This window comes from Seriola aureovittata, chromosome 20, assembly GCF_021018895.1.
Source record: "Seriola aureovittata isolate HTS-2021-v1 ecotype China chromosome 20, ASM2101889v1, whole genome shotgun sequence".
Taxonomy (NCBI): Eukaryota; Metazoa; Chordata; class Actinopteri; order Carangiformes; family Carangidae; genus Seriola; species Seriola aureovittata.
The window spans coordinates 20,107,961-20,123,573 of NC_079383.1; the positions used below are offsets into that span (position 1 = coordinate 20,107,961).

Here is a 15,613-nt window from a genome sequence, read left to right on the forward strand (position 1 = left end):
CCTCTAGGCTGACCGTAGTTGTTTGTAGCGACTGCAGAGAGTGTGCTACAGTGGTGCTTTATCCGTTAAAACAAACCATGTCGTTACTACAGATTCGATTTATTTAACATAATAACATTCATAATTGGGTAATGTACAGGAATCCTCCATTTAACGTGAGTGCCTTACTTATTTAAACTATCATTTGCGATGACAGGCCCCTTTTAATACTGTCTGCAAAACACGTGCAAAGTTATTGCAGCCACTGTAGGCACTGTATTGAAATACGTGGTAAATAATACACATTTGTTGAAAGTGTATTGAAAGTGTATCTGCAATATAAATGTCCGCTTTTACCATATTTTCTTCCTTACAGAAGAAAGGGCTGTGCCATAAGACTCAATGGGTTTACTGAATGTAAGTCAGCTTGCAGTAAGAACTGCCAGGTGCTACCTGAGTCCCTTTTCAACACCAAAATCATGGATTTCCACCAGAACCATCGCTCTGGGCGGCAAGAACATCCTGCTCATGGGTCCTCCTGGAGCAGGGAAGACCACAGTGGGGAGGATAGTGGCCCACAGACTGGGACTGCCTGTCATTGATGTTGATGACGATGTCTTGGAGACGACATGGAAGATGCCCGTCGCTGCCAAGCTGGCATCAGTCGGTGGACAGCGTTTTCTACAGGAGGAAGGTCAGGCTTTGTGTAACTTCTCTGCCTCTGGGTGTGTTGTTTCCCTGACAGGCTCGAACCCTCTTCATGCTGAGGCCATGCAGCACGTCAGAGAGACCGGACTGGTCATCTACCTGGACGTGGACAGCGAGGATATCATACAGAGGCTCACCAGGATGAAGGTGAACAGGATAGTGGGCCAGGAGGCAGGGGTATCCATGAGGGACATTCTGCAGTACAGGAAGCAGTTTTATGATAAGTGGCTCGATGTGCGTGTGCTGTGTGGAACAGGGGACACGGTGGAGGAAGTAGCGGAGAAAGTGTTAAAGGCTGTGGAGAGATATCAAAATCATGCTGCAGAAACGTTTGTGTCAACCAGGTGTGACACTGTGGGATCATCCAATAAGAAAACATACTTCAGTGATGTGGTTATAGAGGGTCTGGCCACAGATGGAGGCCTCTATGTTCCCAAAAATGGCTTCCCAAAGATTGATGCTCGTGAATGGCTGAGATTGGCTGACATGTCATACCCAGAGCGAGCGTTAGTTTTACTTGAAAAGTGCATCCACCCGCTGGATATCTGTGCTTTGGATCTCAGAACAATGGTGTTCAAGGCGTATGGTTCAAACTTTTCTTGTGAGGCAGTTGCACCTGTAAAACATCTCAATCACAACCAGTACGTTCAGGAGCTTTTTCACGGCCCCACCGCCTCATTTAAAGACCTCGCTTTGCAGCTGATGCCCCAGCTCTTCGCCTACTGCCTCCCGCCGATGTGCAACTACCTCATCCTGGTGGCCACGTCCGGAGACACCGGCAGCGCAGTGCTCAGCGGCTTCAGCAGGCTCGACGGGACTGACAGACACAGGATCGGCGTGCAGGTGTTTTTCCCGGAGGAAGGGGTGAGTGAGATCCAGAAGCTCCAGATGATCAGCTACAGGGAGGGAAACGCCAGGGCCGTGAGCGTCCTGTCAGACTTTGACTTCTGTCAGAGAACCATCAAGAGGATGTTTGGAGAGTCCGGGCTGACGGGGCACCTCGCTGTGGAGTACGGCACCGTCCTCAGCACCGCCAACTCCATCAACTGGGCACGGCTGTTGCCACAGGTGGGTTGATGTTGCCTGAGTCGGATGCAATGAAAAGATTTCCTTCCACAACAGGGCTTTTCCATAGAAAACACTTTAACCAATAGCTTAGGAAGCACAGGTGCGACCAATAACATTAACAATGTCTCTGCTCTACTCAAGCTTCCCAGTAAGCCCTGACAGCATGAAATGTCTTCTTCTGGTATTGTTACATGTTTTTCCATTTGTTGTGCTTTTATTTTCTGTTATTTGAAAGATGAAACACATTTTGTACCAGTGCAGTTACACTTTAAAAGTCATATCTTGCAGTAAGGTTTTGTTAACGTTCCTCTTCTTGCAGGTGGTCTACCACTCCTCGGCCTATCTGGATCTGTGCAGAGACGGCGTTGTCAAGTTTGGGGAGCCCATCGATGTTTGCATCCCTACTGGTAACTTTGGCAACGCCATGTCAGCCGTGTACGCCAAGCAAATGGGCATCCCGATAAGAAAAGTCATCTGTGCGTCCAACCACAACCGCATCATCACAGACTTTATCACCACAGGCGAGTACGATCTCCGGGGACGGCCGCTGATGCTCTCCCACTCCCCGGCTATAGACATCCTGAAATCCTCCAACCTGGAGAGGTTTATCTACCACGTCTCAGGTGGAGACGGACGCCTCGTCAAGGACCTGTTCACGCGCTTAGACGGACGGCAGCACTTTCTGGTTCCTGAGCATCTCCTCGGCAGGATACAGCAGGAAGTGCTGGCCGGCTGGTGCTCCGAAGACGACTGCCTGGGCGCCATCCGGAGCATCCACGCACAGACGGGCTACGTCATGGACACACACACGGCCGTGGCTAAAGTCGTGGCCGACAGGCTGCAGGACGGTTCGTGCCCCGTGGTGCTTTGTTCCACCGCTCACTACGGGAAATTTGCTCCCGCTGTGTTCAACGCTTTACAAATCCAAAATATTCCAGAGGATCCGGTCGAGCAGCTGAGGACGCTCGGCTCGACTGCGTCCAGACCAGAGATGCACAGAGACGTGATGAAATGCCTGAAGGAAAGTGGCAGGAGGGCACACACTGTCTGTCAGGCGGAGTACGGTGTGTTGGTAGAGGAGGTGGAGAGCATGATACACGACTCCTTCTTGAAAGTTATGTAGAACCATTTTAGCTTTTGTTGATTTCCACCTTAAATTACTAATTTAATTTCAATTAATGTAAAAAATTCAGCTGAACAGCATAAAAGTTGAAAGAAATTCAAACAGAAAAAGAATAAATAAGATAAAAATAAATAATAAATACCAGGTATAAGCAGGCGTGGTGATAAAACTGACATAATTTAAGAGGCCGATTCCTGGCTGAGCCGGCAGGATGGAGAACACATTCACTTTTATTGTACTGTAATGGAGCTCTGAAGTGTTTTCTAGCTCAATTTAAAGCCTATTGATTATGCAACATTTCTTAACATCATTATCCGGAGTCCTGGCCCACTAGATGGGGATGTCTGCTCAGCCACTGTTGTGCTGTGTGGGAAGCGTTTCAGCACCAACAACAGCAGTTTATGTGTTTTGCTTTAAGGGGAGTCAGAAGAGCAAATAAACCAGTAATGTGTGAGTTTAAAATCAATATCTGCAGTCAGGGAGATAATTATGTTCTTAAAGTTAACTGTACGCTCAAGCGTTGAGCTATGGCAGCGTATAGTTCCCCTTTGTCTCCACATATTTTCAGTGTAATATGTATTGATTGGTAAATTACAACTGTTTTTATCCAGGAAAGGTGTTGCAGAGTCCTGTGATTGTCCACCGACTCATTAACTACCTTTGTTTATTTATTTATTTATTTTTTTAAGAATCACTTTTCCAGTGTTTAAAACAAAGACTGTTAATTCCTGTCTTATTTTGTTCTCTACAGAATAACAGTATAAATTCAGTAGTTTGACATTTTGGGAAATATGCTTATTCACGTTCTTGCTGTGAGTCAGATCAGAGGATTGATGGCACCCTCAAAGTCTTTAAGCTAAATGTGTAGCTGTGACAGAAACAGCTGGCCTGGCCAAAATGTCGAGCCGCTCCACTCTAAACCTCAGCGTGAACGGCAGCATTAGCACGACTCCTAATGTAATTAATATAATTTAAATGTCACTGTCTTAATATTGAAGCTGCAGCTGAATAAAAATGAGTGAAATGCCTGTTAATGTTTGTACATTGTGCAGAGGGAGTGGCTCAGATTTCAGCCCCATGTTTCCTCCTTCCTGACTTCATCCGTGATCCCAGAAACACCTGAACCTGACACCTGAGGGAACAGTGACCGGGTAACTCCTGCTATCACCTGGTGCCAGGAACAAACAAGAAAACGAACCTTCAGCCTGAGAGAGAAACTGAATCTTAGGTAACTGTTTTACCTTGGATTTACTAGAGATGTTATCTAAAGGCTGATATGCCTTCATGTGGTGTCAGTTTCCTCTCATTTGCATAGACAGTTTACAGTATAGCTGGAGCTAGAACTAGTACACCAATTCTTCTATGTATTTTTCCATAAAGAAAACTCATTTTGAAGGATGATTGAATTAGATATTTGCAAATCCGAGAACAACCATAGCAAGCCCAAAAATCCATCACTGTTTAAAATGCTGCTGGTGACCTTGGTATATTTGGGGATGGTTAATGTATAGCCTGTGGAAATTGGTGATATGATATTAACTTTGGTGACAAAGACACATTCAGCACTTTGCTCTTCCTTTTGCCAGACATCTGTCAGAGCAAACATCATGCACAGTAATACAGAACAGGGGCGGAGTGGCCCTCTGGGTAATTTTTCACCCTTCGACGTTGCGCCATCCATAACAAGAGTCCAGGAATGAATTCTGTCTCTGCAGCCATCAGTCGAGTCATTTAAATCCAGGTGCTGCCTCAGCAGCCGCGAGGAGAGCAGGGAGGAAGATAAGTTTTCATAGATCTCCAGGATTGCTTATGACTGCAGTTGTGAAAATAGATGGAAAGTCGGGCCAGATTTGACAAAGCACTTCGGTAGCATGCCCTCTGATCTGGATCACTGTCTCTCTGTGCCTTTGCCAGAGCTGAGGAAGAAAAGGAGTTTGTCATTACTCACACCCATATGGCATAGTTTAACATCTCATTCCAAAAACCATGGGATTAAAAACCATGGGTTCTTCTGTGAAGGCTTTCCATGAGAGTTTGGCTTGCTGACTTCTTTGGTTGATCAACTTCTCCTGCACCAAACTTATTGCACAATATTGTCTAAAATAGAGGTTTCCAGGTTCAGTGTGAGGGGCTGGGAGAAAAGGATACAGGATATAAAATGGTATTGGCCTAAATTATCATTTTACTGTTGAAACCCCAGCCCAGAAGAGTCTACAAACTTTTGGCCATTCTGTATATACGCCATCTTTCATCTCGTATCTTATATCACAGACAGTAGAAACTGAATTCCAAAAGAAAAAGAAAAAGTCAAGCTAAACCATTAACATCTACCGACAGATCTATTTCCAAAGCCTCATATTAAGACAAAGTGTCAAAAGTAGGATGTATGTTTGAGAGGTGAGTGCACCACGAAGTCCCGACTCTTGTCCTGTCAGTGTTCGTGCGAAGATGAGGGAGCAGCGGCGAGAATGCAGCCTCTGTGGTTTGAAGCGATCCATCGCTCTTGACAGAATCAAAGACCTGAGCTCTGGTGTTATTGGGCCTGTGGCAAACAGATAGAGAGAAAGAGAAAGGTGCCGCGGGACATGGAGATAAATTATGACTTTGGCTGCTTTTTCTTTTATTATCTTTGAATCACTGCAATATTTTACAGTCACCCCTCTGACTGTACTTTTAATTTGTTTGTGCACGTTTTTCCACGCTGACAGGATAACTGATCACTTTTTTTTTGCTATGCATGAATATATTACATAGTGCATGGTCGCATGCGTTGAGTTCTTTGTTCCAACTCTGCGCTTGTTCTTTCCTTCTCTCCCTTCCTCCCCTCTGTGTCTGTGGTTTGCTTCGGCTGTGAGCGTTGGCCTTATTAATCAAGCTGCTTGGCAGGTGAATGTGAGGAATGGGTGGGTAAGTGTCTGAAGGAGGAGGAGGGTAGCAGCGTGCAGGTGCATGTATATATGTGTGTGTGTGTGTTTGAGTGAGAGAGAGAGAGGGAGAGAGCCAGCTGTTGCTCAGCGCCTCGCGGCCCACGGCTGGGTGAGCAAGGATAATTGCAGGTACCAGCCTGTTCCCATCTCTTTAATGTGAACCTGTGGCATAATGGAAACCGCTCTCTCACAGAGGAGGGAAATAGAAAGGAGAGAGGAGGAAATTAACGCATCGGAGGAGTTTGGAAAGAAGATCCGGTGAACCGGATTGATTTGAGGTTCTGCTCCCAGGAACACTGACTCTATAGATTCTTCTCCTTTTTGTCTCTGCTTGTTGAGACTCCGACGTGTTTGGCAAAGGCATAACTTTAGTACACAAATGTGGCTTTTCAGGGTTTCACAGTAAAAAGGAAAACTTTAAATGATGATGATGATGTTTATAACTTATATAAACACATCAGTATATTTTACTACTTTTTCTACGATTTCAACAGGGTCTCCAACCAGATTTTGCAGGGGTTTGTATCCACCATGTTTTCTGCAGTGGCTGAAAGGTGAAGACACACTTCAGTATGATGCAATTCAAAGCAGCTATAGTGAATATTTGTTATAATAGCACTGTATGAAATATTAATGTGAAAGGAGCTGCTTGTTTCACATTCTCAGCTCAGCACTGAACAGCGGCTAGGCACAGTTAGCGATTAGCTGGTGAACATAGCGCAGCATTTAGCAGCTAAAGAGTCAGATATTTCTCCAAATGAATGATAGTCTCGCTCTGTAAGAGAATTCCCCATATCAACTTAAAAGGTGATGATAGGCCAAGTTTGTTTCTGCTGCCTAGCCTGTAGCTATAGCCATGCATGGGCTGTGTAAAGTGTAAAACTTGCATTGAAGTTTTATTGTATTTGTATAGTGAATTTATTATTTGGTTTCACAATAATTTGTTTTGGGAGTGGCTTTTTTTCTAAATGGTCCCATTGACTGAATGGGAATGAATTGGATCATCCAGCTTCATTTATCCTTAAAGAAAGTAATTTGCATTGGTTTCAGAGTAATTTTACTGTTCTTTTATGGTTTAAGCAAATGCTATTTCTGAGGCTTTTCCATCCTGCCAAGAATAAAACCCACAGGGGGAACACAGAATCCTTGTCCATCTTGGCACAGAAAACAGTCACATTTAGAAATGTTAAAAATGTTGGCATGAAATACTGGCACTAAATATTGGTGCTGAAGTAGAGGTAAAACACTCCCCCACCACTGCAAAGACCCGAGTTAAATTGTTGGTACTTGGCAGCAGTTGCTTCTGCCTTGGCCGGATGTTCTGACAAAACACCATTTGCCAGTGTTCAGGTGGGAAGCCAGTGAGGGAGCATTTTTTGGTTCAGTTCACATGACTGCACCCTAACAAGTTCCCAGAGGGGTGAGCCATGGCAGGGACTGTGGCACGCTGGGGAACTGGCAAAAACATAGGTGGGAAGAGTATGAAGGAAGCACTGAAGATATCTGTCGCTGTATTATTACAGTCTCATATTATATTAAGGGGTTGAACATAAACATTGTGCAGCTTCAAGGGTTTACGTCTCTATTTTGAGCCAGGCACTAATTAAACCACTAACTAACAGCATTCTAATATTTTTATAAAATACAACATATCTTTATCTATCAACAATTTATGCACCATTTGTTTTTGTATTTTCATTAGATTCGCAGGTTTTTATTACATTAGGAGGAACTTATTGGTACATTTTGCTGTGACTTGATGCTCTTTTTTTAATGATTTTATCAGCTGCTACAGGATCTGCTTCATCTTGTCTAAATTTTAATATTAATATTTTCAGAGGAAGGTAAGAGTTTCACACATAAGACCACTGTCAGCACAACTGCCTGCACATTAAACTCTGCTTATATAAAAGCCTGGGGCTTGTGCCAAATTTTTTTTTTTGTCATTAAAATTGTCCAGAAATGAAAGGAGCTTCACGTCTGTAGAAAGTTAAAAGAGAAACGTATTTCTCTCTCTTGTCTGTCTTAATTTCCTCCCAGTGTCTTCAAACTCCATACTCATTTTTGTCAGATTAAGGTACACTGATATGACCTTATGTACTGACAAACAAAAAGAAGATATAAACATAGTGTACTGTAAAACTTTAGAGCCTCCTACTTTACGACCGTCTGACCTTTCGTTATGAATTGAGCTTGTCCGGAAGGAAGCTGGCTCCTCAACACCAAAGCAACTAATTGAATCTGATCTGACAACACAGTGTAAAGAGTGTGCGTGTATCTGTGTGTGCAGATTCATGTGTAGCTTTTTTTAGACTGCTTTCTTATCAAGAGTATTATTGCATAGTGAAGTGTTTTTCTCCATTGATCAATGGTTTCTTTCTGGGAGCAAGTGCAGAACAATCAGCCAACACATCTCAACATCATGTTCACCCGAGGCTTCCAAGCTAATTACCTAAGACATTGATTTGCACCCCAACATACCTCTGTGAAGTGTGAGGAGGAGGAGGAGAGAAAAGGAGATCTAATGAAGGTGTCATCCGGAGCTCGCCACCACGCGATGATTGTTATTGGAGTACAGATTGAGCTCATTTACATTTTAATGCGAACTCAGAGAAGAACAATGTGCATCTGTATCTATCTGCTGTTGACAGTCTTTGATAAGAGACAAAAAGCACTGATTCAATTCAAGGTGAACAAAATAACCCAAGGGTCCTGAAACAGATTACATGTAACTGACGCCTCCATCAGGCTTCTGGCGACCGTCTGCCAGGATCTTCTTCTCCTCTCCGTGATGAAGGAAAAAGAATCCATTTCTTACTCGCAGAATGAGAAATCAATGACCACAAGATGGATCTGTGTGAAATGAGATATGAGCTTTGTCTCGGAGGACTCGCCAGGGCTCAGATTGACAGCTGACTGACAGGGGTTAACTGCCAGAGAAGGGCTGACTGGCTTGGAGGTGTAAAACTGACCCTCTCGGACTCTCACTCCAAATATATAGTGGAAGTAAAGGTTAAAATGCTGCATGTTGAGGGCAGGGTTGATCCACCGAGGCCGGCCGTTGCTGAATTCCCAAGATATTCTTGTAATTGACCGTTCGCTCAGAGACCTCACTGTCGCTAACCCTGACAAGCTTTCTGTTCTCCTACAGCACATGTGCATTTTACAGTGGAAATGGCAGCTAATTTTACACTAAATGTTATTTTCAGTCAAAGGTAGACAAAACATGACTCATTATTTGGCTAAAATGACAACTGTTGCTGGCTGCATATTTGATCAGCTGCGGCTAGCTAGCTTTTTAAAGCTAATGTTAGCACAATGAAGCAATCTTAAATATGTACTTGATGGCTGCATAAATGATATGCTAAAAAAAACGAGGGTATAAGGCTGTAGGTACCCCACAAACCAAACATGTGCTCTTGGCCTTGGTTACTGTATTTAGCCGGAATTGCTAACAGGTGCACCATATCTTTGACCTGATAAAAACATTTAATCCAACTTTTGCACTGGTGTTTTTGCTAAAATACACCTCACCCCAGCCTCTTAATGCAAAGCTGAACAGACCTGCCAGGCCAAGTTATGGTTGCTAAATTGAAAGGGTTTATAAATCAGTTCCCAGAGTATTCCTATGATTCCTAATTCCAGAAATCTCCAGTGAGTACTTCATCAAATCATCAAATTAACTGTAGTGTTTAAAAATTAGTGTTTGTAACTTAACGTATACAGTAGTTGAACTTCATCCCCAACAAACATGTTTTGTAAGATTGTCAATATTTTATTACCCTGCATAGTTATGTTGTCTTCATAAGCAATGCCAATCGAATGGCAAACTTATTTAGTTACATAGTTACTTATGTTATGACACACCTGTGAATGCTTGTATCATAAAGCTATAAAATGTCACATCTTTGCCAGTGATTTTCTGTAAATTATAATAAAGTCACGTTTTTTTTTTTTGCTTCATATCTCTGTTTAAGACTTTGAATTATCTCCTACAAGTTTGAGTTATCTCCAAGTTTTATCATTTTACAGCCACTGAGAAGCATGAGATCACCTCTAACACCAAACAGGCGTACTTCTCCATGTTGTTTTTTTTCCAGGTATAAGGGTAATAAAGGAGCATCGCATTGGCTAATGAGACTTCAAAGGAGATCACTGTATCTGCACCCTACGGCCTTTCAAAAAAAAAAAAAAAAAAAGGTATGTAGAGAGTGTTGTAATCTGCATAGCCTTTAAAAGGATGCAATCTCTTCAAATCTGTACTATCTGTCCTGCACGTCTGAAGATGGGCTGCAGACGCACAGACTGCCTCGCCAAGCCTCTGTCAGGCCTTTTTGAAAAACTCGGATCACTTGTAGGCTCCTGTCCTTTTTATTTTTTCGTAATTCCTGTTCTCCTCTCAGCAGCACTCAGCGGAGGCTTCATTTTTCTCAAAGACAGGGAGGACAATGACCTTGAGCAGCAATTCACACCCACAAAAGGACCCTCAAAGGCAACAAGAGCTTTTATCAGGGAAAACTTCCCCTACAATGACTCCATGTTTTCAGGTGACAGGCTGTACGACAAGGGCAACTTTGCATCCCTCATTGCAGTGTCGACCGACAATTCAAATGTCCTGGCGAACCCTGCGTTTGAGGACATCATCAGACTCAACAATAAGATCCTCAATATCACTGTGGACGATGGGAGACTGGGATTCAATGAGTTGTGCGCAAAAGCCAACGGAGAATGTGTCTCAAACGTCATCCTGGAGATCGTTGGCGCTAACGAAGCCAATCAAACCAGCATCAACTACCCTGTATCTACATTCAGATCCAGCTCAGTGTGTATGGGTTCTGTTCTCGGTGGGGTCATCACAGATGCCAGCGACTCAGTCATTAGTGCTCGGGCTGTAAAACTCTTTTACTACTTGGAGAATCAGGGAAGTGCATCTGAAGCCTCCAAATCATGGCTGAGAGGCTTTAAAGCACTCTTATCGGACGAGACGGACAGCAAACACACTGATGTATGTATCATTCTGCTACTAATATACTGTATTTTCTTCTTGCTGAAACATCCTGGGATTTCCTCTGCATGTGCTATAAGCTAAAAGTGCATCTACTACTGTACTGTAAGTGATGGTGTAATGGCCTTTTCAGTGCCCTCTCCACACACCACATATTTTATTTAGGTTAGGTTGTAGATTTAGAAAACGTCCCATGAGGCTTTGACACTGTACCGGTGGCTCAGACTCACTGGAACATGTTTCAGCTTGTCAGAGGAAGCCCATTAAGTTACAGATGCTCCGGGAAAATATGACTAACAAGGACAAACGATTGGACTTTAGCTCTCTCATTTAAAAGCACCGCATAGTTAATAGATGTTGACGCTTCACTAACGTAAGTGACCTTGACCTTCAAGGAAAAATCCACCTTGACACGAATCCAAGGCTTTAAAAACTTGCAATTCTCTCCAATGGGTATGGAAACTTCTGTAAAGGAGGTTAGCTATTAAAACACCACAGTGCTGATTCTTGCATGCTTCTCCTCTTGGCAGCTTGACCTGGTTTTGGAAGGAAAGAAAATCCACCTTTAATCAATCGGGGCTGTACAAGGACAAATATCAAAATGGAAAATATTAGCAAATATCAGCATTTATCCTCAATATACCACAATGCAATGCAGCCACAAGGCATTTGGATAGTTGTTTTGACCTGAAAACTCCTCTTGCTCTGTTTTATGTCCCATGTCTGTATCTACAGAATGAGCCTGTTTTATGTCTTTTTTTTCTTGCTCTATGCATCTGCGTGTAAAATCTATAACCAGCACAATATAGTCATTGACCTAGTTTATGTCTTCTTCTGTACTGCTTCTGGGAATGTGGTGGGGTTTTATCCACCTAAGGGGGAGTTTATATTCAACAAACACACACTCCCTTATCCAAACACAATATGTTCAGGTGTGTGGAAAGTCTTTAGGGGAATTGGAGAAAATAACCAACTGAGGTAGATGAGATTAAAAAAAGATAACACGTTGATTATATTTACACCACAAAAATGGACAATATTAGCTGAGTCTCTATAATAAATAGAGTGTGACAAAATGATACAAATGCATTTTCTATACATATTAGTTACGGCCTTCCTGCTCCCGCTGGGTCTTTACACTTCCTTTTTGAGATAATGTTGCTGGCAAGGTTGCAAGCACATTGCTTTGTCCTGAAATCTAAGCTGTGTCACGCTGGTTTTATTGCGGTCATGACATCCATGTGTAAACACTGTTCTCTGACTCAAGTGCTCACGTTGGGCGTCTCTCTATTGTAGGTGTCTTACTACACCTCCAAATCCAAGCAGGAGGAGATTGACAGTCACACCACAGATGGCTTCCCTTTATTCCTCATCACTTATGCCAGTGCTATCACCTTCTCGGTGATTTCCTGCCTGAGGTAAGAAGTGATCAGTGGCTGTCAGACAGTGAGCGATTTCCTGACTGCAGGCCAAGTCCAGGACACAGATAGCTGTTGTTTATCAGTGCGACTTGATTCCGGAAAGCCACATACACGTTACACATCTAGTGATATACCAATTTTTAGCATGAGCACAATTATTCCAACTTAAAAATTCTCCATTTTAATTTAAAATTTAAAGTAGATTTAGAGGTTTCGGTTTATATTTTGTTTTCTGTGAGGTGTAGATTAAAGCGTTTCATATACAGTTTGTCTGCAACAGCTCGACTGTGAACATATCATAAACTACAGAGTTGTGCAATAACTTGAACATTAAGTTTCGCTCACGGTAGGTAGTTTTAATGACACTATTAAACTGGATTACAGGTCTTGCTGTTATTTTGCTCCCAGAAGTCTTGTTTTTATTACTGTAAATTAAAGATTTGATGGTGGGTTTTAAAACTATTTTACTCTATGAAGAACAAATGGCACATTAAACCCTCTTGCAAATGAAAAGTTAAATTCATAAGAAAAACTAAATGTGTTCTTGCTCTATTCAATACACTCAGGAGTTTTACTTGATATAGTGTTCGCTAACATTAGCAAACTTTACACAGAGGTTGCTGTGTAACTCACAGTCTTTATTTTATGTTGTTGATTGTTTGGCTATCAGTGCGTTTTACCATTAAAAGCAAAAGTTAACCTTCTCACTGTTCAGTGGTGATGTATAAGTGTACTCTGCACAAGGTGCGTCAGGACGCTGTGACATCACTGTTGGGTGTGGTTAAAGGTGCAACAGAGCACACCTCTGACCACAGCCGACCACACATCAAGTTCGTTCATTTGTTATGCTTTTGATGCAAATATCCAAAAATGAGTTGAGATGACATTCTGGAAAAATAGTCCATTGGTTACTGTATGCTGTTATCTTTATTATGTACGTGCACGTGTCTGTTTACGAACACCATCCTATCTTTACTTCCTTGACAGATTGGACAATGTGAGGAACAAGGTGTGGGTGGCTGTCTTCGGCGTCTTCTCCTCTGGGCTGGCTGTACTTTCCTCCTTTGGCTTGTTGCTTTACATCGGAGTGCCATTTGTTATTACAGTCGCAAACTCTCCTTTCCTAATACTCGGTGAGAAAAACCGGCCTTGGCCTTTTTTGTTTCATAATGTAGTTTGAGGTTGCAGATTGGACGGCAACATCCATCAAGTAAATTAAGTGCACACGAAATGCCTCAGTGGTCTTTTGTAGAACTTTAAATTGTTAACCACTAACTTTTAGCTTAACTCTTTTACAATTTTTCCAGGAATTGGCCTCAACAACATGTTCATAATGGTGTCCGACTGGCAGCACACCAACGTGGAAGACCCAGTGCCGAAGCGGATGGCTCACACTTACAAAGAAGCTATCATGTCCATCACCATCACAGCCGTGACCGATGTCCTCAAGTTCTCCATAGGCGTCAAGTCCGACTTCCCATCAGTGCAGTCGTTCTGCCTGTACACCAGCGCCTCCATCATGTTTTGTTACGTCTACACAATCACCTTCTTCGGAGCCTTCCTGGCTCTGAACGGGAGGCGGGAAGCCAGCAACAGACACTGGCTGACCTGCGTGAAAATACCATCAGACAATCCTGATGATTGTTCTGAGATGTATAACATCTGCTGCGTGGGAGGCGACTATGATAAGAACACTGGAGCAGAAAAAAAACAACCGGCGAGTAATTTCTTCAAGGATTACTACGGCCCATTTTTGATCAAACCTTGGGTCAAGGCAGCTGTAATCTTCCTTTATTTGGTATATTTAACCATAAGTATTTATGGGTGTTTCCACGTACAGCAGGGGATTGAGCTTAACGATCTGGCAGCTGATAAGTCCCACGTTACAATATTCAATAAGAAGGATAGGCAGCATTTTTCTGATTACGGTCCATCTGTGATGGTTATTGTAAGTGAGGAATTCCCATACTGGGACGAGACCAAGAGGTTCCAACTCCATGGATGCATAGAGGACTTCACACGGCTTCACTTTGTAGATAAAGATGTCTACACATCCTGGCTGGACTCTTATTTGTCATATGGACAAGAAAGATATTTAAACCTTGATGATAAAGATGAATTTCTGAAAAATCTTTTTCATTTTTTTGATTTATATCCTTTTTTAAAGCAAGATGTGAACCTCACCGGAGACGCCATCTTCGCATCCCGCTTCTTCATCCAGACTGTTGATATTACCAATGCCAGCATGGAAATGGAAATGCTTCACGTTCTTAGAACAACTGCAAGCAGATGCCGTGCAGCGTCTTTATCAGTCTATAACCAAAAATTCATCTTCATGGACCAGTACGACGTAGTGGTGAGTAGCACGATTAAGAACGTCGGCGTGATCACAGCTGTGATGCTGGTCGTCTCTCTCCTGCTGATTCCCAACCCCATCTGCTCATTATGGGTGACTTGTTCGATTGGTTCAGTGACTGCGGGGGTGACTGGTTTTATGGTGCTGTGGGATGTCAGTCTTGATTCCATATCCATGATCATTTTTACCGTCTGCATCGGCTTCACTGTCGATTTCTCAGCTCACATCTCCTATGCCTTCGTCTCCAGTAGCAAACAGAGTCCCGATGACAAGGCTGTGGACGCTCTCTCCAATCTAGGCTATCCCATACTCCAAGGCGCCTTGTCCACCATTTTAGGGGTGTCAGTGTTGGCTACGTCCAAGTTTCACACATTCAGAACGTTCTTTAAGCTCTTCTTTCTTGTCATGTTAATTGGGATGGTTCACGGCCTCGTTTTCATCCCAATATTTCTGACATCAATCTCGTGCTGCTCAGATAAAGACGAAAGCGAAGACAAGAAATTGAAAATAAGCAAATTATAACAACAATTATGTTTTAGTAGTCAGGCATTTTAGTAGGCAGTTACTTGCAGATCCCATAATAAAACATTTTCTCGAAATGACACTTGATTAGAAAGCTATTGAGAAGTGAGTATAAATAGGTTTTAAAGTATAAAACATATTACAGTTTTTGAACGTTAGAAATCTGAATTTAATACCAAAGAACTCAAATTAAATTAAGCCGTTAGTTAAAATATTTATAGTAGATGAAGATGTATAGTATAATGCAAGTTATCCTTTTTTATATACATTTTCTTGTCTTTCTCTTTATTGATGAGCTGAATGGAATGAGAAGCAGTAAAAGGCTATTTACTTATTTGGTGCTGTGTATTTCAATCATAGTTAATTGTAGGTTATGTCATAATAAACCTACGGTTCAATGGAGCTCTTAGTGTTTTATATATGACAATAAAGTCTTGTTTTATACTGAATTGTGTGACTACTTTGTGTGCTCTTTCTAAGCTTATAGTATGAAACTGGCATTTC

General features: G+C 42.4%; 2 protein-coding genes across 5 annotated transcripts; both read left to right on the forward strand.

The window, feature by feature from the left end:
- Positions 1-32: 32 nt before the first annotated feature.
- Positions 33-12,221, forward strand: LOC130161699 (threonine synthase-like 1). 4 transcript variants are annotated; one of them, XM_056365122.1, is made up of 5 exons: positions 33-155; positions 356-1,755; positions 2,075-2,819; positions 3,931-4,106; positions 12,107-12,221. In XM_056365122.1, the coding sequence occupies exons 2-4, from the start codon at positions 382-384 to the stop codon at positions 3,999-4,001; spliced, it is 2,190 nt and encodes a 729-aa protein (XP_056221097.1). In that variant the 5' UTR covers positions 33-155; positions 356-381; the 3' UTR covers positions 4,002-4,106; positions 12,107-12,221. The 4 variants fall into 4 exon arrangements, with proteins under 4 accessions (XP_056221097.1, XP_056221095.1, XP_056221096.1 ...); XM_056365120.1 differs by lacking the exon at positions 12,107-12,221 and adding an exon at positions 9,876-9,999; XM_056365121.1 differs by lacking the exon at positions 12,107-12,221 and adding an exon at positions 9,906-9,999.
- LOC130161700 (patched domain-containing protein 3-like) lies at positions 10,053-15,558 on the forward strand. The gene is made up of 4 exons (XM_056365125.1): positions 10,053-10,810; positions 12,107-12,228; positions 13,219-13,364; positions 13,539-15,558. Exons 1-4 carry the CDS (start codon positions 10,091-10,093, stop codon positions 15,107-15,109), a joined length of 2,559 nt encoding a protein of 852 aa, XP_056221100.1. The 5' UTR covers positions 10,053-10,090; the 3' UTR covers positions 15,110-15,558.
- Positions 15,559-15,613: the final 55 nt, after the last annotated feature.